Below are 26,146 nucleotides of genomic sequence, written 5' to 3'. Positions count from 1 at the left end.
GGCTCCACCTCCAGTCAGGGCCCTGATACAGCCCTTCTATAAATATCGGACCCCCAACCCAAGGGTAGATAGCCCCATATTCTCCCTTGAATCTACCTTCCTAAATAAACCTCTGTCTATGCCTCATGCTGAAATTCTTTTCCATCACTTATGCCAAGAACCCCACTGGCCCTGAGTGGAAGCCTCCCTCCCCCTCTGTGAACTCCTTGGATCCTTCTCCAGAGACTTCTCTTCTGTGTCATCTCAATTGTATGGTTGGTTAGGTTGGGTTTTGGTTTGGAGGGTTTTTGGTTTTGGTTTTTCATTTGTTTGTTTTTGGGTGCTTTTTGGCACTGGGGATTAAACCTGGGGCACTCTATCATTGACCTACATCCCCAACCTTTTAAAATTTATCTTATATTATTTTTTTGGTACTGGGGATTGAACCCAGGGATGCTTAAACATTGAGCCAAATCCCCAGTCTTTTTTATCTTTTTTATCTTTTTATTTTGAAATAAATAAAAGTTTTTGAAAGTTTTGCTAACTTGCTTAGGGCTTCACAAAGTGGCTCTGAACTTGCCATCTTCCTGCCTCAGCCTCCATTGCACCTTGTTTACTTTTTTATTTTGAGACAGGTTCTGGCTAAGTTGCCCAGACTGATCTCAAACTTGCTATCCTCAATCCTCCTGCCTCAGTCTCCCAAGTAGCCATTCAGTAGCTGGAATAACAGGAATGTGCCACTGTGCCCATTTTAGTTGTTGAATTTGATGGGAAAGAGAAAGATTTTAAATCGTATTCTAAATTCTAAATCATATTCATTCCTAAAGTCTAACTCAGACTTTCCCTCCTCAACCATGGTTCCCAGTAAGTGCACCAAAATTATCTTGTCCAGCTGAGCACAGTGGTACACTCTTGTAATCCCAGCAACTTGGAAGGCTGAGGCAGGAGGATTGCAAGTTTGACACCAGCCTGTACAACTAAGCCCCTGTCTTAAAATAAAAAATAAAAAGGGCTGGGAATGTAGCTCAGTGATCAAGTGCCCCTGGATTCAATCCCTGGTGTTTAAAAAAAAAAAAAAAACTTCTATATGGTAAATAAATCACCCAGAATTCTACATAGGAGTGATGAGTTGAAGCCTTTTCTTCCTTGTTGGAGAAGGCAGCATTCATTGTATCCCCAGTTTGGGGAAACAAGTTGTTTTCCTGTGGCATTTACTAAAGACCTCACCCTCATCCCCATTTCAGAAAATAAGCTTGAGACTTCCAGTTCACAGATGTGGCAGATGGATTAAGATTTAGCCAAAAGTTTATCAGCACAGGCAGATGCTGCAGAGGTTGGGAAGCTGAGATTTCTGAAAGTCTATGTTTCTGGACCTCCTGGTGGGGGGGGGGGTGAGTGTTAAGAGATGGGGGAGGGGGTGAAAGACAAGAAAACAAGCCTTTTACAACACAATGTTGAGAGATAAGGTAAATTCCAGGGCTGGGCAGCGGGTGCCAGAACAGGCTTCCAGTTCAGTCACATCTGGAAGCCAGCGTTGGGAGGACAGTGTCAACAAGTGCTTCCCAGGGCAATGACATATAGTCTGAGTCTCAAAGAAGTCAGTTCAAGTGAAATAGGTGAGCCCTAGAGAGAGAGAAAAAGAGCCCCTCACTAGATAGAGACCTGGATCTATAAGCATGACCCGCACTGCTTCTCTCTCTAGTTAGATGACCAAAACCTCCAGTGTATGCTTGTAGGAGATCAACTAAGAACAAACACATCATCAACTTAAATGTTACCAGATTCAAAGACCTATGCCATGTGCCCCAACAGATTTATGGCTACACTGCTTAACAAAGAAAAAACATTTTGAATCAAAATATCAAATGATTGCCGTAGGATTTGATTTTCACAAAAGCTTGCCTAGGAACCTGCACTTTTTACCTCAAGGAAAAAAATATAGCTAGAGAGTTCGACCCTGGGTTTCCGTTGCTCATCTCTGAGAGGTAAAGGGTGTCTACACCCTGCCTTTGGGGTGGGTATACCTTTGCTTTGCTGTCCTTTAATAAATCTTTGCAAAGGGCCCGGGGTTATGGCCTAGCGCTTGTGTGAGGCACTGGGTTCAATCCTCAGCACCACATAAAAATAAATAAATAAAAATAAATCTGTGCTTGCGCCTTGCTTTTGTTCTGTCCTGAAATTCTTTTCAGTAACAGTATAAATCAAGAATACTCCTGGCCTTGATAAGATCCCACTTGTTCCTCAGAGGAACTTTCTTGGGCCTCTGTCCAGTGACACAAGTACCCTATAAGAATTACCAGCCAGGACTGTGCATTGGAACTCACTGTTAATTCCAGCTGTTTGGGAGGCTAAGCAGGAGGATCACAAATTCAAGGCAACCCTCAGCAACTTAGCAAGGCCCGAAACAACTTAACAAGAGACCCTGTTTCTAAATAAATAAATAAATAGAGCTGGAATGTAGCTCAGTGGTAAAACATCCCTGGGTTCAAGCCCCAATACCACACACACACACACACACAAAAAGTGTGTCCTTTTCTAAGTCCTTCCCCATTCCTCTTCACCATTTATTGTTTGAGTTTGCAGATTTCTGTATGCAGGAATCTATTCTTTTAAAGCCGCACAGAAACCTGTGGCAAATGCTGAATAGGTTCCCAGTTGTTATTTGTTAAATTCTCCAGTGAAAACAGAAAGTATTAACTTGTTAATGAGCCGCCCAGGGCCTGCTGGGCGGATAGCAGCAACCTTGCTACTCAGGTGCTATCAGAAGCTGTGGGACCAGGGCTTGATGGGATTAGAGAGGCCCCAGAATTCCCCCCCCGGGCCTTGCGTTCTTCTCTTCCGTCAACTAGCCTGCCGGAATGTTCTGGGGACAATGTCAGAAGGTGCCGGGGAACCCTATGATAAAAGTAGACTTTCCCCTTCACGTCCTGCCACTATGTGGCAGAAATGGTGCTCTTTTGATGAACTCTATAGTTGGGATTTAATTCTATGTGTGTTCAACCACTGAAACTAGGTCAAGCTGACTTTTTAAAACTAAAATCTATCCCATACTCCAGATTTGTTTTTTCCCTTGAATGTTATTTTATTGTTTATAATTCATTTTTATTGGTGCATAGTAATTATACATAATTGTGGGATTCATTGTAACATATTCCTACCAACCTACACATAACAAAATGGGGCCAATTTCATTCCCTGGCATCTTCCTGGAATTTGAGATGAAAGTCTGTCCTTTGGTTATGATGCTTTTGGTTGGTTTTAGGTCAAATGCTGATTTGATTTTAAACACAGCACTCACTGTCCTTGGGCCAGACTTGTGGCCTCAGTTTCTTTCTATGAAATGGGGAGGTGATTGCCCGGTTTAATTCAGCTCTAAAAGTTCCATTATAGCATCTTCAGATAGGGAAGCACCACGGGCTGTGTTCTGTTACCAGTTTTGCTACAAACCGACCAGCCTCTGGGGGAGAAAAAGACATGTAAGCTCCCAAATGGAATTAATTGTCTCATCCTAAACTGAGATCAATAACGTCCATGCGGCTTACCTACTTAGCACACTGGACTGCCGAGGACCGTGATGCACAGATGCCCTGCAAAAGATGCTGCAGGAAGTGAGGCCGTTGAGCCTCCCAGCAGGTCCAAGGCTGACCGGTTGCCTTCTTTTATGCTGAGTTCGGCCCCACCTCCGACCGCCTAGAGCTCAGGGCCAAGTTCCCCGATCGCAGCATGTGACCCGAAGCATTGAAGACGAAAAGGCCACGCTGGAGGAGGAGTTGAAGCGGCAACAGGAATTGAATTGCTAGCTGTAGTTGAGTTGGAAATATAACTGTGACCCGCCATTGCTGGGAGGGGAAAATCCCAAGTCAGAAGTCAGCCTGGGGAACTTAGTTTATTGGCCACTTCCCCAATAAACGTAATTTCAGGTTTAATTCTTCCAAGGTCAGGTGTTTCTTATTTACTAATAAGGGCTCTTCTCAGCATCTGGCATTCACCCATGTAGACTCTGATGCTGACATAGCCTCAGGTGCAGCCGCGGGTAGGAGCTGGGCGCGGGACACAGGGAGACTTAAGATAAAAATGCAGGAAGACCCAAGGGGAAAAACCCGAAGTGTTTTTCAAGCTTTTTCTTGGAGCTGGCCCAGCGCCGGGCACTGGAGCCCTGGCACCTGCCAGCTGCTCGCCCGCCCACGCGTGCCGGCCTCCACCCGCAGTCGGGCCTCCTGGAAGGCAGCTCGCCCACCAAGGCCCAGCACCTGCAGATCCCCTGCTGACCTTGGTCTTGCCTTTCTCCCACCCAACTCCTGGAGGCAGGGGGCACACCTTTGCTGACCACCTGAGCTTCCCCGGGGCTGCGCGCGAGTCTCAACACACCTTTTTTTGGAAAAACAAATGAAATCTATTTTGTAGAAATAAGGCTCGAGAAAAAAAATGCCAAATGTTTTGAGACACCCATACTTAGTGTTTAGGTTTTCCTTAATAAAAGAATTACTCTCCATCACTTCTTGTTGGAATCGACAACTTGATAGAATAATTGAGTTGCCCACCGCCCCCCCACATTTTTTTTTTTTTTCCCAAAAGAGTAAATCTGGTGTTTTTCACCGGTAACTGGGGAGAACCGACATCAGGGATGGTCATTTTCCCTTCCTTTCTTTCTGGCGTCTTGCGGTTCACCTCCCAGCCCGGCAGCGTTTGGACATTGTAAGGGGGCGTGAGCCTCCCGCCTCCCCGCCCACCTGAGGGTCCTTCTGCCACCCCGAGGCTTTCTTGTTGAGGAAGGAGGATCCCCGGAAGTCCCTTGCTCAAGGTCAAAACATTCATTAGATTGGAGAATACCCCAGCTTCTTTAGACATCTTGGCTCCTGCTTCTCCGAAGACTTGGGACAAGCTTATTTCTCATCCGGGATACTTTTAAAATTGTCATTTTCACTTCTGAAAATTAAGATTTTTCCTTTAGGTATTTTGACAATGACTCTATGAATTAAAGCCACTACTATCTTTTTTCCCCCCCTTAAATTTTTAAGAGCTATGGACTGCAGGAAGATGGAGCACTTCTCTTCCAGGTATGAGCTAATCTTGAACGTGAACTTTTGATTGCTTAGGAAATCATTTTCTATACCTCTCTGATTTTATCTTCCTCAAACCTTAAAAGACTTTCCAATAGGCCCGCTATTTATTCTGAAAAACCTGGAAGGTCACACTTAGAGTTACATTCTACAAGTTTTTAACATTTCTAATCAAGCTGCTGATGAAATGTTTTCCTACTCTTGTATAAGCAATATCAACATTATAGCCAAATTAAAAATATACTTCTGAAAAGGTTAAAGGTTTATGGACTGATTCGATACTTGCAAAACCATTAAGAATAACAGTAAAAAAAAAAAAAAAATGTTTTAACCTGAAAAACTTTCCAATGACTGGTTTAACTGAAATAGTTTGTAAAATAGTAATTTGGTAACACAGAATGTCATACAGTCATTTTTAAATTTGTGTGTGTGTGTGTGTGTGTGTGTGTACTGAGGATTGAACCCAGTGTGCTTTGCCACTGAGCCACAATCTCAGTCCTTTTAACTGTGTTTTGAGACAGGGTCTCATTAAGTTGCTGAGGGTCTTACTATGTTGCTGAGACCGGCCTTGAACTTGTGATCCCCCCCGAGTCACTGAGATTACATGTGTGTGCCACCATACGAGGCCATTTTAAAATTCTTATATGAAAACTCCGCAGGAGGAAAAAAAAAAAATGTATGTTTTGTGAAATAGAAGATAAGATTTATATCTGCTTTAAATCATGTGCTTGTGAGGCTAGGCCCTAAGAAATAATGGAAAGAGTTGGATATTGGTGACACATTTATCATTTTCTTCGTTACCTGAGTGAGCCACAATAAATAAACAAATAAAACAAGAAAAGAAAAAAACAAAACAAAACAAAAGGTGGGACTCTGCCATTCCTCTTTAGTGGTCTGAGGTCTTGGCTTTGTGATCAGAGGACCCAAGTGTTAACTCCACGGGTTTTATTTGCTTTGATTTGCTAACGGATGTCCTGATTTCCTCTTCCTAGTGTGATTTTCTTCATGGCCATTTCCAACATGTTTGAACTGGGATTAGCTGCCGGTGAGACAGCTTATGTTCTTTTAGTCACCACCCGGGTTTCCCCTTCTTCACAGTCCTGGGGATGGAACCCTAGTTCTTGCACATGCTAGGCAAGGGCTCTGCCGCGGAGCACACCCCCAGCCTTCCCTGTTTTGTTCCTTTGATCACCAACAATTTTTATGTGGCCTGAAATAGACTCCAGGGTTGATTTTTGTCGTTAAGGGCTGAGCCACCACGAACTTGCACGTACATCTCTGGGAGACCTGGGCTTCAGGGATGGAAGTATTCCGTCCCAGGAGGAACCTGCAGTTCGTTCCCGACCTTTCCAGTTTGTGCCATCCATTGGAGTACAGGACAGTAAGACCTACCTGCCTGCCTTTCCATCATCTCTGACCTGGTCCATCTTGTGTTTCCTGAGTATCTTTAACACTTTCACCTAAGAGAGTGGGCACGTGATGCTTGGGTGTGCCATTGGGTTGGATTGGTGAGACTGGCTTTATGTATTTCACCCCCCTGGTATGCAGTTTCCCTCCCCCCATTCAGCTTCACACTGGGGTCCCTGAGAACCAACACAGTCATGTGCCTGAAAGTGGTTTCCCAGCTCAAAGGAAGAGCAAAAGGAAGAGTGGCAAGCAGAGTCCTATCTGTGAGGCTGATGGTTTTCAGACATTGGCAGACGTTTGGGGAAGATGAAGTGCTGGGTTTGCAGGACATGTCCTCAGGCTTTTCAGTTCCTCCTTTTACTTTTCAGGTAAGGAGCTAAACAAAACCTGCTGTCTGAATGGGGGCACCTGCATCCTGGGATCCTTCTGTGCCTGCCCCGCTTCCTTCTATGGACGGAACTGTGAACACGATGTGCGCAGAGAGTAAGCTGTTAAAGGGGCAGGAAGCGGGTGTAGAGGGGAGAGAAGGAGAAGTGGGAATTTAAAGTAGGCATCATCTGTTTCCTCCCAGGAACTGTGGGTCTTTGCTGCATGGCGCTTGGCTGCCCAAGAAGTGCTCCCTGTGCAAATGCTGGCACGGCCAGCTCCGCTGTTTTCCTCAGGCGTTTATCTCTGGTTGTGGTAAGGGTGTTCCCTCTTTGACCTTTCCAGGTTGCTCAGTTGCCCATGGGGTGCTTAGTTTACTTGGTGGCCTTTCCTGCATCCTGGCCTGCTAGAGCCTGACAGCCAAAGTTCTGCTCAAAAAAGCATCAAATGCAGTTACAAGCATCCAGGGCTCCAGATGAGAGTTGCCCAAGCATCCTTGGTAGGTGCTCCCTGGGAGGGTGGTCCTGCTGCCTTTCAGGAGCAGAGTTCCTTCAAGCCTGACATTGAAAGTCTGTGAACTTCTATAAAGGCAATCAGTGAATAGGACAAAGCTCTGCCTTAAACACCAGGAAGTGCTCTCTGGGGTCCTGTCCCTTGGGAAAGGAACCCAACAATCTCTGGGAAGGCCCAGCAGTTAGAACATACCCTGACAGTGAATTCTTAACAGCACTTTGACCCTGTTCTTGTCCATTAGGAACCTTTCCCTAGGTCCTTAAAGGCCCCTGGTGATTGCTCTCAGGAGCCTTCACCTTACTGATTTGAAGAAGACAATGGATAGAAAGACAGGACCTAGAGAAAGACAGGAAGAGTAGTAGGTCATTTCCCCACCTCTGCCTGAACTGGGATTTTAGGGCCACCCAAGTTCAGAGAACTCTCCTAATTCTAACCTGTAAATTTTTTTTTTTTTTAATGGTGTTAGGAATGGAACATGGCCTAGCCCGTGGCGAGACAAGTGTTCTACCTGTGAAGCTACACCCCCAGCACCTAGTTCTGACCCATAGATGTCAGGAATGTTATATTTTCAAGTCCAGAAAGCAATATTCCACTGAGTAAAATGCCCAAGATGTGCCCCCTTATCAGAGTTTAACCAAATTCTGTCCTATCCCTGCAGATGAAGGCATCTCACCTGCAGTAGGTGAACAGGGTAAGAGTATCCAGGGAAGATTAGCAAATTAGCAGTAGACCTGGGGTAACTTAAAGTCTTTCAGGTACTGTGAATTTCATGTAGTCCATGCTGGTGAATGTTGCTGATTAATCTGTGGCTTGTGCAGGTATAGCTTATATATGGGCAGTAGGATAAACTGCCCGACAGATTTCCTTAAATGACCAAGTGTCTCTACCTTTCAGAGAACCACGCAATGGAAGAGCACCTCGCAGTTTCCAGGACTCCAGGATTAGCCTCGTCTGCATGTACTGCTCTCATGCTGGCTGGCCTCTGCCTTTTTATTCAATGTTACAGTTAATTGACACTTGCCTTTTTTTGGAAACACAAGTTTAATTATCATGCGAATTTCATGATTAGTAAAGGCTGTAGTGCTCCAAAGTCCTAACTAAGATGATCATTTGTTATTTGCCTGAAAATAGTGCATGTTTCCATACTGATCCCTAACACATCCTTAAAGCACCAAGTACTTTTTACCTTTGCTCTGCTGTCTCTGCAAAAGCTACTTTAAAAAAAAAGGCCATCCCTGTTGACCTTGTGTCCAAATTCTGTGTTTCTCAATTCATGTTATTCTATAAAGTCTTATTAATATATACTTTATTTTAAATAGTTGGATTCTACAGATTATTAAAGGCAATTCTAATGTGAAAGTGAGGGTAAAATGTTGAGTAAACCAAAGTAAGTTAAGACAGTAATGTTATTTTAATTTATTTGAGGGGGAGGGTGCCAGGGATTGAACCCAGGGACGCTTAACCGTTGAGCTACGTCCCCATTTTCTTTCTTTCTTTCTTTTTTTTTTTTTTTTTTTTTTTTTTTTTTTGCAGTACTTCGGATCAAACTCAGGGCCTTGTGCTTGCACACTACCAGCTGAGCTACCTCCCCAGCCCTCCCATTTTCGTTTTCTTATTTTGAGACAGGGCCTTGCCAAGTTGCCTAGGGCCTCACTAAGTTGCTGAGGTTGGCTTTGAACTCTCCACTCTCCTGCCTCAGCTCTAGAGCCACTGGGTTTAAAGGCCTACACCCCTGTGCCCAGCAAGACAGTAATTTTAAGTGAAAATTTAAGGGGAGGCAATGGAGGTTGAGAGGCGAGCACTAGAGTGATAAAAGTTGTATGTGTGCCAGCGAGAAAAGAGCAAGCAAATGGGAGCAGTAGACCGGGGTGAAAATGGATTATTTGATTGATGTTTAAGTGGATGTAGAGAAGCAAGTTAAAAAGCTCAATTGCAGGGCCGGTTCCCATCATCTATAGAAAGCTACATAAGACAAGGGCTCCTTTTTATCTCAAGGCATTATAAAGAGAATGAAGTCTCCTTGGAGGGTAAAAATTGTGTCTAAATTTTCCCAACAAGATTGTTTAACTTTTGGAGAATATCATCCTAAGTGAAATAGGCCAAGCCCCCAAAAACCAAAGGCCAAATGTTTTCTCTGATAAGTGGATGAAGGTACATAACGGCGGGGGTGGCAGGGTGGAGGCAAGAGAAGAATAGAGGAACTTTGGATAGTGTAGAGGAAAATGGGGCAGGAGGGAGTGGGGGAAGGAAAGATAGTGGACTGAGACAGACAGTATTACCCTATGTATGTATGATTACATGATCGGTGAGAATCTACATTGTGCACAACCATGGAAATGAAAAGTTACACCCCATTTGTGTCCAATGAATCAAAATGCAGTCTGTAAAAATAAAAATTTAAATTAAAAAAAAGAAAGCAATAAAAAAAAAAGATTACTTAACTTTGTTTTCTCCAAACTAGGCAATTATTTTAACAGTTGTAAAAGAAAATGTTCACAATGTGTTCAGACATAAAGCAAGCGACAAAACTATTGTAAAACCCATTTTTATAATACATTCTGTTTATGAATATGCACAATAAAAAATAGGAACACTGTGGACCAAAATGAGAACCACAGTTATTTCTAGGTGGCGAGATGAATGGTGCTTTGTGGGGTGGATTTTTTTTCCCTGGTGCGCTTCTGTATTTTCCAATGTGAGGATGCATTGTATCTGTTTTCATATGGAATGTGTTGGCTTGAAACTGAGGAAGCCACAAGAGCCCAAGCCCCAAGCAGATGCCCATTTTGTTTTCCACTATGGTGAGCGTGCTGTACTCTGGGGGACGGGATTTCATGGTTTAGGTACTGCTTGATCCACAAATTCTGTTTTTCCAAATGAATGCTCTGCAGTTGCAAAATTGCAACAGGCAGAATTTTTTCAGTGCCCAGTGGGAAATAAGTGAAATAGGATGAGCACTTCGCTCTGCAGTGAGGTGCAGCAGAAAGAGCGCAGAGCATGGAGGGAGAGTGGTGTGGAGGCTGGTGACAGTGACCTCATGTTCCGCTCTGTGGATTTGTGTTAATGAGTATGTCACAGTATGAGAATTAAGTGAAGTAAAACAAATGTAGCAACCGCACAAAATAGGACCTCAACACGTATTTTCTATCCGAAAATATTTTTACTTGCCCATAAATGAAATTTTTTTTTTTTTTTTTTTTTTAAGTAAGCCTGGTGAGGTGGCACACACTGAGGCAGGAGGATAGGAAGTTCAAGGCAGCCTGGACAACTTAGGCAGAACCTATGTCAAAATAAAGCGTTTGGGGATATAGATCAGTAGTTAGAGCTTCCCTGGTATCTCAATTCCCAGTGCCAGAAAAAAAAAAAAAAAAGGAAAGAAAAAGTTTTATTTTTGTCATTTGCATGGGAATAACAGCTGCATGGAAGGTGAGGATGGACAATGTTTTCCAAACTTGAACATTCACATGCCAACTTGATGATTTGGGGCCACATCATTGTACCTCCTTTTTTTTTTTTTTGACATCAACTCATTTTTTTTTATGGTAAAGTATACTTACCATTTTGCTCATTTTTAAGTATACAGTTCAATGACATTAAGTACAGTCACCACCATCATCTCCAAAACTTTTTCATCACCCCAAACTATTATTCTGCACCCCTTAAACTTCCCAGTCACCTTCTCCCAGCCACCAATAACTTCTACTTAGGCCTGAATTTGACTATTTCAGAAACTACAAATGAGTGGAGTCACACACATTTGTTCCTTCGTGTTTGGCTTATTTCACTTAGCATATCTTCAAGGTTCATGTTGTAGCATCTGCCAGAATTCATTCCTTTGTGTGACTGAATAGGTTCTATCATATGGCTATACCACATTTCATTTATCCATTCATTCTTTGATGGACATCCAGGCACCTCCACCTTGTGGCTAGTGTGGATCATACTGCTATAGGCATTGGTGGGCAAATAACTGTTCCGATTTCTGGTTCCTGCTTTTAATCCTGGGTCATATGGCAATACATTCTTTTTTTTTTTTTTTTTTTAAACTTTTTTTAAATTTGTTCTAATTAGTTGTACATGACAGTAGAATGCATTTATACATTTTGATAGATCATACCTAAATGGAGTTTAGTCTCTCATTTTTCTGATTACACATATTGTAGGATCACATCGGTGGCAATACATTCTTAATCCAAAAACCTGAGATCTAAACTCTGAAATTTTTGAGTGTGAACATGGCACAAAAAAAAAAAGGTAGTGGAAAACTACGTGTCATTACTAAACCAAAAATGTACATATATTTTTAAAAGAAAACACCAGACTGGCAGTGAAAAGGTGTAGAATAGAATAATCCTAGTAAGAGAGATCAAAATAAAGATATGGAATTAAGTATTAAAAAAAATGGCACAAGTGGAAAATACCACATCCAGTCACTTTCAGGAATGTGTATATGAAACATTCCATGTTTACTCTTGACTCCCATCCCCAAGATAACTAGTTATACATTCATAAAAAATTCAAAATCTGAAACATCTCTGGAACTTGCCCTGTTTCATTCAAAACACTTGCTGACTGCTAAGTGTTCCTTTCTAGAAAGAGGAATTTAATTTTCTAAGCTGTCTGTAATCACATGTAATTAACCTTATAGTTGGGAAATTAAGATTTTTTGGGGGGGGGGTACCAGGAATTGAACCCAGAGACACTTAACCACTGTGTCACATCCCCAGCCCTCTTTTAAAAAATATATTTTATTTAGAGACAGGGTCTTGCTGAGTTGCTAAGGCTGGCTTTGAACTTGGCAATTCTCCTGCCTCAGCCTCCCGCGCTGCTGAGATTACAGGCATGCACCACCGCACTCAGCTGGAAACTAAGATTTTTACAAATTAAGGTAAGAATTATGATGACAATCCTTGTGAAATTTATGGAAGCTTTCATGGGAAAAGGAGGAATTAGCCTGACCAACTATGAAATTACAAGGAAAAAGAGGGAAAGAAAGTAAGATGGGTGGCTAGATGCAGATGTTTCTACTTCGCTGAAAATTCCGACAAGTTATACTTTGATGACATCAATAAATACAAGAAAAGCCAGAGGGAACAACCACACCGGGATAAATGAATGCTGTGGAATGTGTCGCAGAGGCGGGTCCTCGGAGCTGCCTGGAGCCTTCAATCCTCGGAGCTGCCTGGAGCCTTCGAGGCGGTTTCCTGAGTGCTCTGGAGAACAGCAGCAGCCACAGGCAAGGCACAAATTACAGTGCCAGGAAGCAACAGTCACCTCTGCTGATGTGACAGGGAGCTAGGGTGACCCTTCAGAATTGTCTCCAGTTCAGGCAAAGGACCAGACCTTTGCACTGCCATTTGGACCAGTCACCGCACCCGCGCCTGGGCATGTCCTTGGTGAGAGGTTCCCTTACAATCAAGGCAGCCAACAGCCCCAACCTCAGGAACAAGTGCCTCTGTCCCCAGAGGGGAAACCCAGGATCCATCACAGCCCCCTCTTTGCTATTGATTCCACTTCCTTTAGGATTCTGATTGCTCGATTTTCCCTGGCAAACATAAGATTCATAGCCTAGGCTAAGGTCCCTTGGTCTGCGCCTAACCTCAGGGTACATCTCTTCTCTGCATCCCTCCTTCCCATTTGACATTCCCTCACTCTGCTGCTATATATGGCTTAACTGGAAGGTTGACCAGACCCTCATCCCTTCAGGGTCTCAGCCCCTGATCATCATGCTCTTCTCAGGCTGTGGCTGCAGTATTTGCCCATCGACCATCAAGTTGGGCATGGAGTACCTAGAGCTGTCCCAGTGCCCCAGACCCACTGCCTTCCATGTGCACTGCCCAGCTCGTGCTTCTTCAATAATAATTGATTGGCATCCTTACAACTCCCCTGGTGCATTATTACTGATCCTTCTAGATTACATATTTTTTAAGTGAAATAGGATGTGTCCTGTCACAGATCAGCTCAGCACACAGTTCACAGTGTTCAAAGAACCATGAACTACTCCTATTTGTCACTATTCTTCTTTTGGACCCATGCACCCCTGCCAGAACACCTCCTACCCAAAGTGCCCCAAAGTGTGTGAGTGGACAGTCCTCATCTGGCTGCTCCCCTCTGAAAATGGAGCAACAGAAACAGGTGGCTCAGGCCACTCAGACTACCAGGCAGTGGGGGCTGCTGATGGCTTTCCAGGTGTCGGATGAGCAAGCAGGAAGACTGCGGTCAGCTCATTGTTTTGGTTTGGAACTACCTTTTTGCAAAAGCCTCACTTTAAAAGTTTTCCAAAGCCAATAAAATCATTCACCTCTACATTGCCTGTATTAACACTGGAAGAGTATTCAACTGCATTGATTTTTATATGTTGTATATGCACTCCTTAATTTACTTTTTGTATTTTTTAATTTCTTCGTGGTACTGGGGATTGAACCCAGAGGTGCTTTACCCTTGAACTACATCTCCACGTCCTGTTTTAAATTTTTTTTTTTTTTTTTTTTTGGTACCAGAGATTGAACCCAGGGGTACTTAATCACTGAGCCACATCCCCAGTCCTTTTTATTTTTTAATTTTGATACAGAGTCTCCCTAAGTTGCTTAGGGCCTCGCTAAATGGCTGTGGCTGGCTTTGAACTTACAATCCTCCTGTCTCAGCTTCCCGAGCCACTGGAATTATAGGCATGTGCCACTGCACCCAGCATTAGAAAATTTTGAGACAGAATCTCAGCAAGTTGCTCAGGCTGGCCTTGAACTAGTGATTCTCTTGTCTCAGCCTCCTGGATTGCTAGGATTACAGCAGTGTGCCATCATGCCCAGCTTACACTCCTTAATTGTATAATAAACAAATAAATAAAAGACTTAATGCCCATTAAAGAGAGGACAGGAGGGACAGGGACAGAGATGGAGCCTTGGTGTCTTAGGTGGCTTGTCAGGGCAGCACAGAGCTAAAGGCCAGGCAAAGCAGCTCAGAGATCTGGCAGGGAGTACCATAAACTGCTGAGGAGAGAACAGGGACAAGGCCAGCTCTGTCAAGCATCTGAGGATACTCCTTCACCAAGTGAAGAAGGAACAACTACAGAGCAGTCTCGAAGGTAGAAGAAGCTTCCAGAAGGGTGCTTCCAATAGTAAGTATATCTCAGAGGTCAGGAGGAATCTGCTTTGAATCCTATCTTAATCAACCAGCTCATGATATTCAATGGGAAAGCATCCTGGGTTCCGCTGGCCACACACTGGCCACCCCAGGCCTTGCCCATATTTCAAAGTTAGCTTAGCTGTCAATAGGGCCTTAAATGGTCATGAACTTTAGAAATGTACTTCCTGCCTTGGTGCAGGTAGGGCTGGCCTGCAGGAAACAAGCATCTTACATGTGTGAGAGAGAAATAGCCTGGGCCCCCCACTCTGCCCCACCTGCTACATGGGGAGGGCAGAGCTGGGTTCCCACTGAACCCCCTCACACAGATTTAGTCTCTCAGGTTCCATAACACTCTATTACACTGATCTGTTTCCACATCTGTTCCCCCCACCCCCACCCCCACTGTTCTGTAAGGATCCTTGGCACTTGCATGTCCCACTGCCCGGGACCCTAGAGCTGCTCCTTGCAAGCCTCATGGACAAAAGGAACCACAAAAGGAAGAGAGAGGGAGAAGGAGGAGGAATTGGGGGTGATGAAAAGCAATTAAATTATCCTAATTTATCCTTGGCCATGAACAGCCATTGGACCCTCTGTCAAGATAATCAGTTCTTTTTTCATCACTACTGGGGGTGGGATCAGGGCTGCATCTCTAGCCCTTTTTATTTTGAGACTTGACTTGATCTCACTAAATTGTTGCCTCCTGGGTAGCTGGAATTACAGTTGGGTGCAGCACACCCGTTTGGTTTTGTTTGTTTTAGAGGTACTGGGGATTGAACCCAGGGTCTTGAGCACACCAGCCAGGCAAGTGCTCTACCGCTGAGCCACATCCCAGCCCAATCCCAGTTTTTAATGCACACACACGGGCAAAAATGTTGTGTGACATAGAATGCACAGAACCTTTCCAAGTCATGTGTTATGGTTTAGATATTAGGTGCCCTCCAAAAGCTCATGTATAAGACAACGCAAGAAGGCTTAGCGGTGAAATGATTGGGTTACAAAAGCCTTAACCCAATCAGTGAATTAATCCCCTGAAAGGAATTAACTGAGTGGTAATTGAAGGCAGGTAGGGTGTAGCTAGAGGAGGTGGGTCATTGGGGGCATCCCTTTGGGGTGTATATTTTGTATCAGATTAGTGGAGTTTCTCTCTGCTTCCTGGCCATGTCCTCAGCTGCTTCCCTCCACCACACTCTTCTGCCATGATGTTCTGCCTCACCTTGAGCCCCACGGAAGAGAGCCGGCTGTCTGTGGACTGAGACCTTGGAAACTGTGAGCCCCCAAACAATCTTTTACTCCTAAAATTGTTCTTGTTGGGTCTTTTGGTCATAGAAGTGAAAAAGCTGACTAAAACACTATATATGTCGCATGCATACAAAGAACTAGGCAGTCATCTGTCACAAACTTTAAAGACCTTGCAGTTTCCAGAATAAATGCATTAAACATGAAGTTGAGAGAGGCCATCAAGCCTCACTATAATGAAATGATTTCTCCATGTTGGTTGAACAATTTTTATAAGTAATGTCACCTTTTATGTCTCCCTTATCTTTACGACTAGTTTTTTGTTTTTGTTTTTTTGTTGTTTTTTTTGTTTTTTGTTTTTTTGTTTTTGTTTTAAATAAATGCATGTTTGGGTAACAGCAGACCTGTACTATTACAGGAAAAAAACTAATTTGTCCTTGCAAGACCTGGGTATATCTTTAACCATCTTTGTGAAGAATAACAAGATGGATTTTACAGAGGGCATTATGGGACAATTACAGAGACCTGCAAAAATAGTGATTAGCTGAGATCAGTCACCTACTATAAAACTTATGAATGCACAGATATTAAGAAGGTCTTATTATTAATGATTTAAATCATTATTGATTTGTCACAATTGATTCATTACATAGTTTATTCTTTTTTTTGGGGGGGGGGTACCAGAGATTGAACTCAGAGGCACTTAACCACTGAGCCACATCCCCAGCCCTATTTTGTATCTTATTTAAAGACAGGGTCTCACTGAGTTGCTTAGTGTCTCAATGTTGCTGAGGCTGGCTTTGAACTCGTGATCTCCTGCTTCAGCCGCCCGAGCTGCTGGGATTAGAGGTGTGTACCAACATAGTTGATTCTTAATGAGAAAAACTGGTCCTAATGATTAGTCATTGATGATTAAATTAGAAGAGAAATTCAACCTTAAAACACCTTATTAACCTTGATAGCACTGCCTCAAGTAGAGATGAGATTTGGGTTTTTTTTTTTTTGTTTGTTTGTTTTGTTTTGTTTTCAGATACTCTTAGGAAATGCCATTCCTTTCTTACATGTACTGTAGTGGTCAAGATCTTGGGCCAAAGCATCCAAATATTCACTGTGTGGCCTTGGGCAAATTACTTACCCTCTCTGTACCTCTGAAGGCTGATGTGAGGATTAGATATAAGTTAATGCATTTAAAGACTAAGAATGATGCTTCCCCATCCAGCGCAGTGGTGCATGCTTGTAATTCCAAATACTTGAGAGGCTGAGGCAAGAGGATGCAAGCTGGAGGCCAGCCGAGGCAACTGAGTGATATCTTGCTCAAAATAAAAAATAAAACAAAAAGAGCTTGAGGTGCAGCTCAGTGGCAGAGCACTTGCTTCACATTCATGAGCCCCTGGGTTCAATCCCCAGCACTGCAAAAAAAAAAAAAAGATTCTTCTCTAATGCTCTGTAAGTACTGTTGTTGCTGAGCCCTTTGAGGACTTAAGGAAGCTATGAACTCTCTTTTCATGAAGAAATGCGCAAATAACTAAACAATCAAAGGCACGCATGATGCTCAGAGGGGTCCATGGATCGCTTGAGACCTACTCGTGGTCTTAAGTTTATGAGCCTACTCTGAAGCCACTGCATACTGAAGCGTGGAGATGGCCTTACAATCCCTCATTTCACAGATGTATCAAGGGAGACTTCAGGAGGATAAGTGGATTTCCAAGGCCAAACTCTGACACAGCCCAGTCTTACTAGTCTCAGCTGGGCCTCTGGACTCTTCCAGTCCCCCAGGGTGTGCCCTGGCAACACCTTGATTGGCACTTAACACCATCAGAAGCCTTTTTTTTTTTTTTTTTTTTTTTTTTTTTTTTGCAGTACTGGGGATCGAACTCAGGGCCTTGTGCTTGCGAGGCAAGCACTCCAAGAGCTGAGCTACCTCCCCAGCCTCCATCAGAGGCCTTGACTAACGGGAGAGGGCCTGGGCCTCTGGAGGACCTCAGGTCCCTGATCCAGCAGCAGCCCTGGCCAGGTGTGTGGTTTCCACGGGTGCCAGCCACATTGGAGCGCGTTTGCTTACCACCCTGGGTGACAGCAAGGAGAGGGCCCCATCCCACTTCCCTTCAGCCAACCTGTCTCCATGAGCCAGCCTCAGGGCTGGCCAGAGAGCTGCTCTGTGGCAGCACTGCCCTCCAGAGCCCTGTCCCTTGGAACCCATGGGCGTGCCTGGGCAGATGCGACTGGACTCAACAGCTTCGTGTGGAGTGTCTGGAAAGATCCCAAAAGAGTCCCTCACCCAAAATAATCTTCCCAGAAGTACTGCCAGAGGATCTTTTTCTTCAGAGGATGACACGGGAGACTCTGGTGAAAATGCTAGTGTAACCCAGGACGGCTTGCTAAGGTGTCCCCCTCGACAGCCCCACAGGGACTGCTGATCTGAAGGCAATGGAATATGGATCAGATTTATAAAGCTCAGGCCCTGTCAAGTGGGCATCTCTTGTCCTTGGCTATGGCTGATTTTTTAAATAAGGTTCTTGAAGATAAAGCACCAGCAGTTTGGACCTCCAACTCCCTATAGATTCCCACGCCCAGAGTGCTTCAGTCTTCTAGACTAAGGGCCCCCAGCAGCCTCAGAGGGAGGCATCTGTCAGAGGGCAGGGGCTGCTCCTTACAGAAGCTCCAGGTTCTGGGGCTGTGCCAGTGGGGTTTATGGCAGGCATTGTCATTTAGGGGGCTACCCATGCTTGTCTTATGTCTTTGATTTTATTTGTTGTACTTCTTAACATTTTTCCTTATCCTCATTGATAACTCATTAAATTTTATAATGTAACTGGAAAGTACTCTGTCCACTAAAAATTGTCCTATAAGATCTGTATTGGGGTTTTCACCAAGATGGCGCCGAACGCTAAGGAAGAAGCTCCTGCCCCTCCCCAAGCTGAAGCCAAAGCAAAAGCTTTGAAGGCCAAGAAAGAGTGTTGAAGGGCGTCCACAGCCATAAAAAGAAGATCCGCACATCACCTACGTTCGGGGCAGCCCAAAAATCCTCAGAAGGGCACCCCCAGGAGAAACCAGCTTGACCACTAGGCCATCATCAAGTTCCCCTGACCCCTGAGTCAGCCATGAAGAAGATTGAAGACAACAACACACTTGAGTTCATTGTGGATGTCAAGGCCAACAAACACCAGATCAAACAAGCTGGAAAGAAGCTCTATGACATTGATGTAGCCAAGGTTAACACCCTGATCAGGCCTGATAGAGAGAAAGGCACATGTTCGACTGGTTTCTGGTTATGATGCTTTGCATGTTGCCAACAAAACTGGGATCATCTAGACAGAGTCCAGTTGTTTAATTCTAAATATACACTTTTAAAAAACACAGAAAAACAAAGATCTGTATTCAAGTTCTTTTGTTTGTTTTGGGTACTGGGGTTTAACCACTGAGCCACATCCCCAGCCCTTTCTTGTATTTTATTTAGAGACAGGGTCTCACTGAGTTGCGTAGGGCCTCACTAAGTTGCTGAGGCTGGCTTTGAATTCATAATCCTCCTGCCTCAGCCTCCAGAGTCGCTGGGATTACAGGTGGTGCCACTGCACCCAGCTGTATTCAGTGTTTATCGTAGCAAGATCATAATCATGACTTGATCTTGCCATCGATGAAGAGGAGCTGGGAGTCAACATTCAGGCCTGGGATGGGACTTGCTGAAAGAATATGCAAGGCGATAGAAGATGCTGCTTCCTTTTTAACAGTCCCCTTGGTCCCAGTGAAGGAGCCCAGGTTTGCCCACAGTTATAGTCACCAGGGTCAGTGGAATAAGGGATACAGTCTCTCAAGAGGTTACAACTTCCCTGAGACTTCCCTGAGATTTGGCCCAGCCATTCAGAGACCTCTTTATTTATGGTGGCAATTTAAAACAAAACTAAACTAAAAGACGTCATGATCTTCAAGGACTAGCATCTCTCAGGGAAAGTAGGTTGGAATATTTGCTGTTGGGTTCTCACACCTTTGTCACCTTGGCCCTGTACATTCATGAGGGTTTCCTATTTTCCAGGCAGACTGTAGTCACTTCAGGACAGAGGCTGAGTACTTGCCCTGAGATTCACAGCTAATGGAGCTGTCAGGAGTCCCATGGGGTCAACAGGTTTCCAGAACCTACAGTCTTGACTCCAAGCCTCACTCTCTATTGAGCAAACCCTTACAACTTTACCCCAACTGGACATTATGTGGTCATCTGTTCTTTAACTGACTACGTTGGCTAGTAGTTGTTTTCTATTTAAGTATCAAGGATGTAACTTTGACTTTCCTACCTCCTCCCTGTTAAACGGTGACTCACACATGGACACACTTTAGACAAGTGTGGCTCAAATTGTGCCACGTTAAGCATGTTTTATGTGGATGTTTACCACTTATATTTAATATGCCCAGCATATGGGCCAATTTCAACCAGACACGATGCAGCTTTAAGAACACTTTCATGCTTTGAGATTAAGCAGATGTGAGTCCCAGCCCTGCCACTGGCAGCTGTGGGATTGTGGGCATGCTACTCAGTCTTTCTCAGCCTCGGTTTTTCAGGGAAGATAATTTTATGCAAGGACTTTCAGTGGAGACCCACAAAACAATATAAAATGCTTCAAAATATAACATACACAAATACTAGTTTCAGCTTCTCCTTCGTCCCTCTAATAGAAAATTAGCCTCCTTGGCTTAAATTGAAACACTCCATTTTTTTTTTTTTTTTTTTTTTTAGTATTTTCACCTTCCTTCTGACCATGAGGTATGGGCATAACTAACATGTCCTTGGGTCTTGGCAGGAATGGAGCCTGCCCTGCGGAGTATCGGGAGGGAAAACTGTTGTTAGTAAACAGGAAGGTCTGTCTACCAGCCGTGGGAAGGCCTTTCCTGGTCTGGTGAGCCCATCCCAGAAAAGCAGCCAAGTGAAGTCTGCAAATGTCATGTGGCCCATATAAATACTTCAGGTATCACAAAGTCTACATGACTAAAGGTTGGGATCAGCCGAAGAAATGTGTTGGCTTCCCCTACCCGGCAATTTCTGCATTATTGACATTGAACTTGCCTTATAAAAGTTCTAAGCACAGCTGAGGGCAATCTTTGCATCTCAGTAGTGAAGGAAAGCATCTTCCTTAGGTGAGGGGTGTTATATGTTTTAGATAAGAGATGTCCCCCCAAATAGCTCATGTTAGGCAATATAGCAACAGTCAGAAGAGAAATGATTAGATTATGAGAGCTGTAAACCTAACTGGAGGTTAGGATGGATTAGAAGGATTCATAATTTGAATGGATTACTGGGTGGTGACTGTAGGCAAGTGGGGCATGGCTAGAGGAGGTAGATCAGGAAACATGCCCTTGGGGATTGTATATCTTTTCTCTCTCTGCTTCCTGGCCACCATGAGCTGGGTGGCTTTTCTCCGCCAAGACCTTCCACCATGATGTTCTGCCCCACCTCAGGCCCTAGAGCAATAGAGTCGGCTGACGGTGGACCGAGACCTCTAAAACAGGCAGCCAGAAATAAACTTTTTCTCTTCTAAGTTGTTCTTGCCAGATATTTTGGTCACAGTGACAAAAAGCTAAATAGCACAAGGGGCTTCTCAGAGCTCCTTCACAAAGGCCAGAGATGACCCTTCCCAGGGCCTCTGCCATGTCCACACACTAGATTTCAAGAGGGTTTCCTGCCAGCCCTCTCTGACAGGGCTCAGAACTTCTTCAGTTTCCATTCAGCCCCCAACTCAGCAAAGTAGCCCCCTTCCTTATAAACAGACTGCCTCACAATGTCTCATCTGTAAAGCTGCTGGTGGGTTGGTTCCCATTTTGCTGGAGCCTAATCAACTCTCAGTGGTTAGGATTCCTGGTTTTTTAAACCTAGGTGTTATCTTCCATAGATGAGTCTTCTCAAGCTGTTGATTTCACTTTCTCCCTGCCTTTCTCACCACCACATCTAAAAGCCCAGCTTCAAGAGCCAGGAGTACATGGTGTACCAAACGCAAATGTTCCCAAATCCAGCTGGGCCTTGGCAACCCCTAGAATTTTCCTTCATTATTTTGGGACAACCCATGGTCGAAAACTGAAGCAGCAGAAATCCCCTATTTCTAAGAAGGGAGAAGGAGGGAAAGTTTACTATAATAACAGAGGCAACCTCTCCATTTACCAGGCTTTCTTCTGGGACAGGAACCACGCTGAGGGGCAAAGCAAATTTATTTCCAAATGCCCTGCCTAGTGGGCATTTCATGAGACTTCAAGAGCTGCGGCCCCTGCTTCTGTCCGGCTTTCCAAAACCACTTTAGCCACACAGCTCTTGTACAACCCAGCTTTGCTAGGTAGAATTCAAGAGCATAGTCAACTCTCAGCCCAGAAAATAATCCATGTCCACCATATTAAGTTGACTCAGGAGTAAACGTGACTGGAAACCAACCAGGCTCTGCACTGTCCCCATGACTCACTGCACAAAGCAGAAGACCCAGGAATTGGAAGCCACAATGCACATCCCCACTCCACAGGCACACCCAGCTCCAAGACGTGGCTCATTAGTGCCTTTCTCCTTAGAGAAAAGTGCTAACGCAGGGGAGGCTGGGTGAAGAATGCTCGGGGTCTGCCTGCACATTTCTTTTCAACTTCCTGTGACTCTTTAAACATTCCAAAATGCAAAGTTCAAACAAAGCAAAACAGAAAATCAAGCCCAACACAGAGTCCCTGTGCCCTCCCCTGCTGTGACTGTACTGTGGGACTCTGTCCTGTGTGCGATTGCCTCTTCTTATTTTATCTGTTAACCCTCGAAAGTCTTCATGTTGGTCTCGACTTCCTTCTTCATGTATCTCATCAGTAGGGAGCAGCAGAGACAGGGAAAGTCTGGGTCTGGCCTCTGAAAGGGGCTGGAGCTCACAGTGGATTAAGGGTTTGAGGTTAGGCTAGTGGATTCAAAAAACAACCTGTCACTTACTACTATTTATTCATCAATTTATTTTGCAAGACTGAGAATTGAAACTCCAGGAGTGCTCTACTACTGATCCATGCCCCCAACCCTTTTATTCTTTATTTTGAGCCAAATAGCTCACCAAATTGCCCAGGCTAGCCTTGAACTTGTGATCCTCCTGCCTCAGCATCCCAAGTAGCTGGTATTACAGGTGTGTGTTACCACACCCACTGTCACTTACTATTTGATCTCAGGTAAGGTACTTACTCTTGTGTCTCAGTTTTTTCTTTCTTTCTTTCTTCTCCTTTTTTTTTTTTTTTTTTTTTTTTTGAACTTGCAATCTTCCTGCCTCAGCTTCCAGAGCAGCTGGGATTACAGGTGTCCATCACTATGCCCTGAACATTTTCATTTTTTTTAAGAAAATGAAATTTTAACCAGAGCTAAGACACACACACACACACACACCCCTTCAGATTGTCTGGAGTCTTAAACTTCTTAGAGAAAGTCTGTAGATAACATGGGTTCAGGGAACATCCTCATTCTAAATAAGATGCTCAACTTCATTTCCATTGAAAAGATCCTCACAAGAGTCAAATCCCTTGAATAATGATGAAGAATGAAATTTTGGAAATTCAGAAGGTGGATTGTTCAAAATTCAGTGGAACAGAGAAAATCAGAAGTGCTCCTTCTTCGAAGTAAACAAGTGAGAGAGGCTATGAAATGCCGTGTTAGTGGGTCAAGTGGGGTTTCCCGATCACTTGCAAGCCCTAGACAGGGAGCGACAATTACACCCAATTCTATACGCTTTTTCTTGGAGGACTCACTCATGGCTTCAATGAAGTTGAATGTGGGTGTCATTAAAACTACCGTAATCAAAAAGCCTCAGAATTTAGTGTGTCAGTCCAACAATAATACCAACACCAATCCTTCAAGATAATCTTCTGCCTGTTAAATCCTCAATATGCTGTGGATTTAAAAAAAAATTATTTACTTTTAAATTTTTTACAGACTGCATTTTGATTCATCGTACACAAATGGGGTACATCATTTGGGTTCTGTGGTTGTACACCATGTAGATGCATACCATTCGTGTAATCATACGTGTACAGAGGGTCATGATGTCTGTCTCAGTCCACCATTTTTCATAACCCCTCCCTCTTATTTCCTTCAACATAATCTAAAGTTCCTCCAATCTTCTGCTGTGGATTTTTAAAATCTTAGCTGGGCACCGTGGTGCGCGAGTGTATTCCCACTCACTCAGGAGGCTGAGGCAAGTTGGAGACTAGCATGGTAGAATCCTGCCTCAAAAACAAATAAAAAACAAAAACGAACAAAAAAAAAAAAAACCTCACAATCTTATAGCGGAAATATTTTACTACCATTTTATCTTATTTTTTCTGTATATAACATGCATCAGCAGAAAAACATGAAATCAAAATGGATTTTGGGGGGACAGTGGGGATGGAACCAGGAGCCTTATACGTGCTGAGCACGTCACCACCGAGCAACACCCCATCCCAAGGGGATACTCTGTATCTTCAGTGATATCAGTGTCACCCTGGGCATCAAACCTGTGACTCTTGGAACCTGTCACAAGCATGCCGGTCAGCATGACGCAGAGTTTGATTACAACCTGATCTGCGTCCACTCTCAGGAGCAGGACCACCCCACGTGGTCCATTCAAGAACACAGCAGCGGGGCTGGGATTATGGCTCAGCGGTAGAGCACAGGCCTGGCACACGTGAGGCACTGGGTTCAATCCTCAGCACCACATAAAAATCAATAAATAAAATAAAGGTATTGTGTCGACCTATAACTCAAAAAATTTTTTTGAATTTTTTAAAAAATTATAAAAGAAAAAGAATACAGCATGCTGCCTGAAAGGGCATGTGAAGGGCACTTTCAGCTGAGAAGCCCTTCTTGGTGTGGTGCCTTTTGCTGGGAATCAGTCTCTGGTGGCCAGTTTCTGCTCCCAGGGTGGGAGGACTTAAGCAGATCATGAAATATCATCGCCCGGCTCTATCCGTGGATTAACAGCTCCAAAGAACAACACACTTCTCTAAGTCATCCTGCAAGGTGACCTCGAAGTGTGACTTATCACATCATCCAGGGCTCCTTACCCTCCAAAGCTGGAGGGCAGCTTTGCCTGCTCTTTAAGGATTCCTGCTCACACATAATCCAGAGCATGCTCTAAACCTCGGCTCTGCCTCTGGCCAAGTCATGGTCCCTACAGGGCCTGCCAGACTGAGGCTTGCCTGCCCTGGGGTGGGTCTTAGGAGCAGGGATGGGGACAATTTTACCCTTGGAAGGAGATCCCTGTGATTCTGCTACTAATTCGGTGCCTGTCACCTTGACAGGCTCCGGCTTTCCTGTAACTTCCCAGGCCTCCTATAAAAGGTGGAGACCCTGAAGTCTCAGGACCAGGCTGTGACCTCTGTGAGCCTGAGCTGAGGAGACAACAGAGTCATCTCAAAGGTAAAGCCTATCAAACTCGAGTGGGCCCGGGAGGGAGGTTCATTTTACACTTCTACGGGGAGGAGGAATGGATCTACTCATAAACCTGGCTTTTTTCAGCTGCTCGGATTCATCTTTCCCTCTGAAACTCCTTCCTTGCATCTTCTTGGGAATGACTTAGAAATCTTATTAAGGCTTTTCCATATCTAATTTACATAATTAAATGATACATTCAAAATAACCTAAACTGTTGGAGAAAGTCAGCAGTCAGTCAGTTCCAGCATTCAGATGAGGCTCAGATGAGATGCAGTAAAGAAAGCCAGTACATATTGACTGAGAGATGCCAAAGATGCAGAGAAGGGACTCCTTCCCAAACACTCCCGAAGAATCACTGTCTTCTCCCAAGGCCAGCACATGGGAGGGTGCACTTCAGATTTGGTCTTAAAAATTCTGAAGCTCAGCTTCCTAAATTGTAACACACACACGATACATCTGGGGATCAGGCTAAAATGCACTTGTGTGTGTGTGGGGGGGGGTTCCTTGAGCATGCCAGGCAAGCCCTCTAGCCACATACCAATTCAATGCAGATTTTTATTCAGACTTTGAGCTTGATCAATTCTACACTTGTATCTACTCTTGGGTGATCCTGATGCTGGTGGTTTTGGGGACAGTGGGTAACAAGGCTTGGTAGTTTTCAGTGACAGGAAATCATCTTTGAGACAGTGACAGAATCGCACCAAATCAGTAAAAAGTCAAAATAAATACATTGTACTAAAAGCATTTTCTGTTCTATTTCTAAAATTTTTGTTTTTATATTAACATGTAGTTTTTAAAAAATGGTTTGTGTGTGCTCATTTCTATGGAATGAATTTTAACACACATTCAGCTTGTGAGCTTAGCTTAGCTTAATCAGAATACAGAATGATTAATCTCATCACCACCACCCCACCAGGCTGCATGCAAGCATTCTACCACTGAGCCACATCACTGTGTTTAAAGATCAGTTTCTGAGTGCTCATTGCTAGTACATATTAATTTTTGTGTATTGATTTTACATCCTGCATCCTTATTAAATCAGCTTACTAGCTCCAGGAAAGTTTTATAT

The 26,146-nt window shown here is 44.0% G+C and overlaps 1 protein-coding gene and 1 pseudogene across 2 annotated transcripts; both read left to right on the top strand.

Annotated features, from left to right (window-relative positions):
* The first annotated feature begins 4,765 nt into the window (after positions 1-4,765).
* CRIPTO (cripto, EGF-CFC family member) lies at positions 4,766-8,825 on the top strand. Its single transcript, XM_079116657.1, has 6 exons — positions 4,766-5,036; positions 6,032-6,084; positions 6,286-6,420; positions 6,815-6,929; positions 7,018-7,127; positions 8,220-8,825. Exons 1-6 carry the CDS (start codon positions 5,002-5,004, stop codon positions 8,333-8,335), a joined length of 564 nt encoding a protein of 187 aa, XP_078972783.1. The 5' UTR covers positions 4,766-5,001; the 3' UTR covers positions 8,336-8,825.
* Positions 8,826-18,557: 9,732 nt separating this feature from the next.
* On the top strand, positions 18,558-18,995 carry LOC306646661 (large ribosomal subunit protein uL23-like; annotated as a pseudogene). The gene has a single exon. The product of its transcript is annotated as a large ribosomal subunit protein uL23-like (transcript).
* The last annotated feature ends 7,151 nt before the right edge of the window (positions 18,996-26,146 follow it).

The sequence above is a fragment of the Sciurus vulgaris genome (assembly GCF_902686455.1).
Source record: "Sciurus vulgaris genome assembly, chromosome: 16".
NCBI classification, from domain to species: domain Eukaryota; kingdom Metazoa; phylum Chordata; class Mammalia; order Rodentia; family Sciuridae; genus Sciurus; species Sciurus vulgaris.
The sequence above is the reverse complement of the archived record's forward strand: the minus strand, read 5'-3'. Positions and strand labels throughout refer to the sequence as shown.

Bases quoted from the DNA above. Each gene is read 5' to 3' on its own strand.
- CRIPTO (XM_079116657.1), top strand. From the start codon at position 5,002: ATGGACTGCAGGAAGATGGAGCACTTCTCTTCCAG. The intron at 5,037-6,031 runs GTATGAGCTAAT...TCCTCTTCCTAG, and splicing joins ATGGAGCACTTCTCTTCCAG to TGTGATTTTCTTCATGGCCA. The intron at 6,421-6,814 runs GTAAGACCTACC...TTTACTTTTCAG, and splicing joins ATCCATTGGAGTACAGGACA to GTAAGGAGCTAAACAAAACC.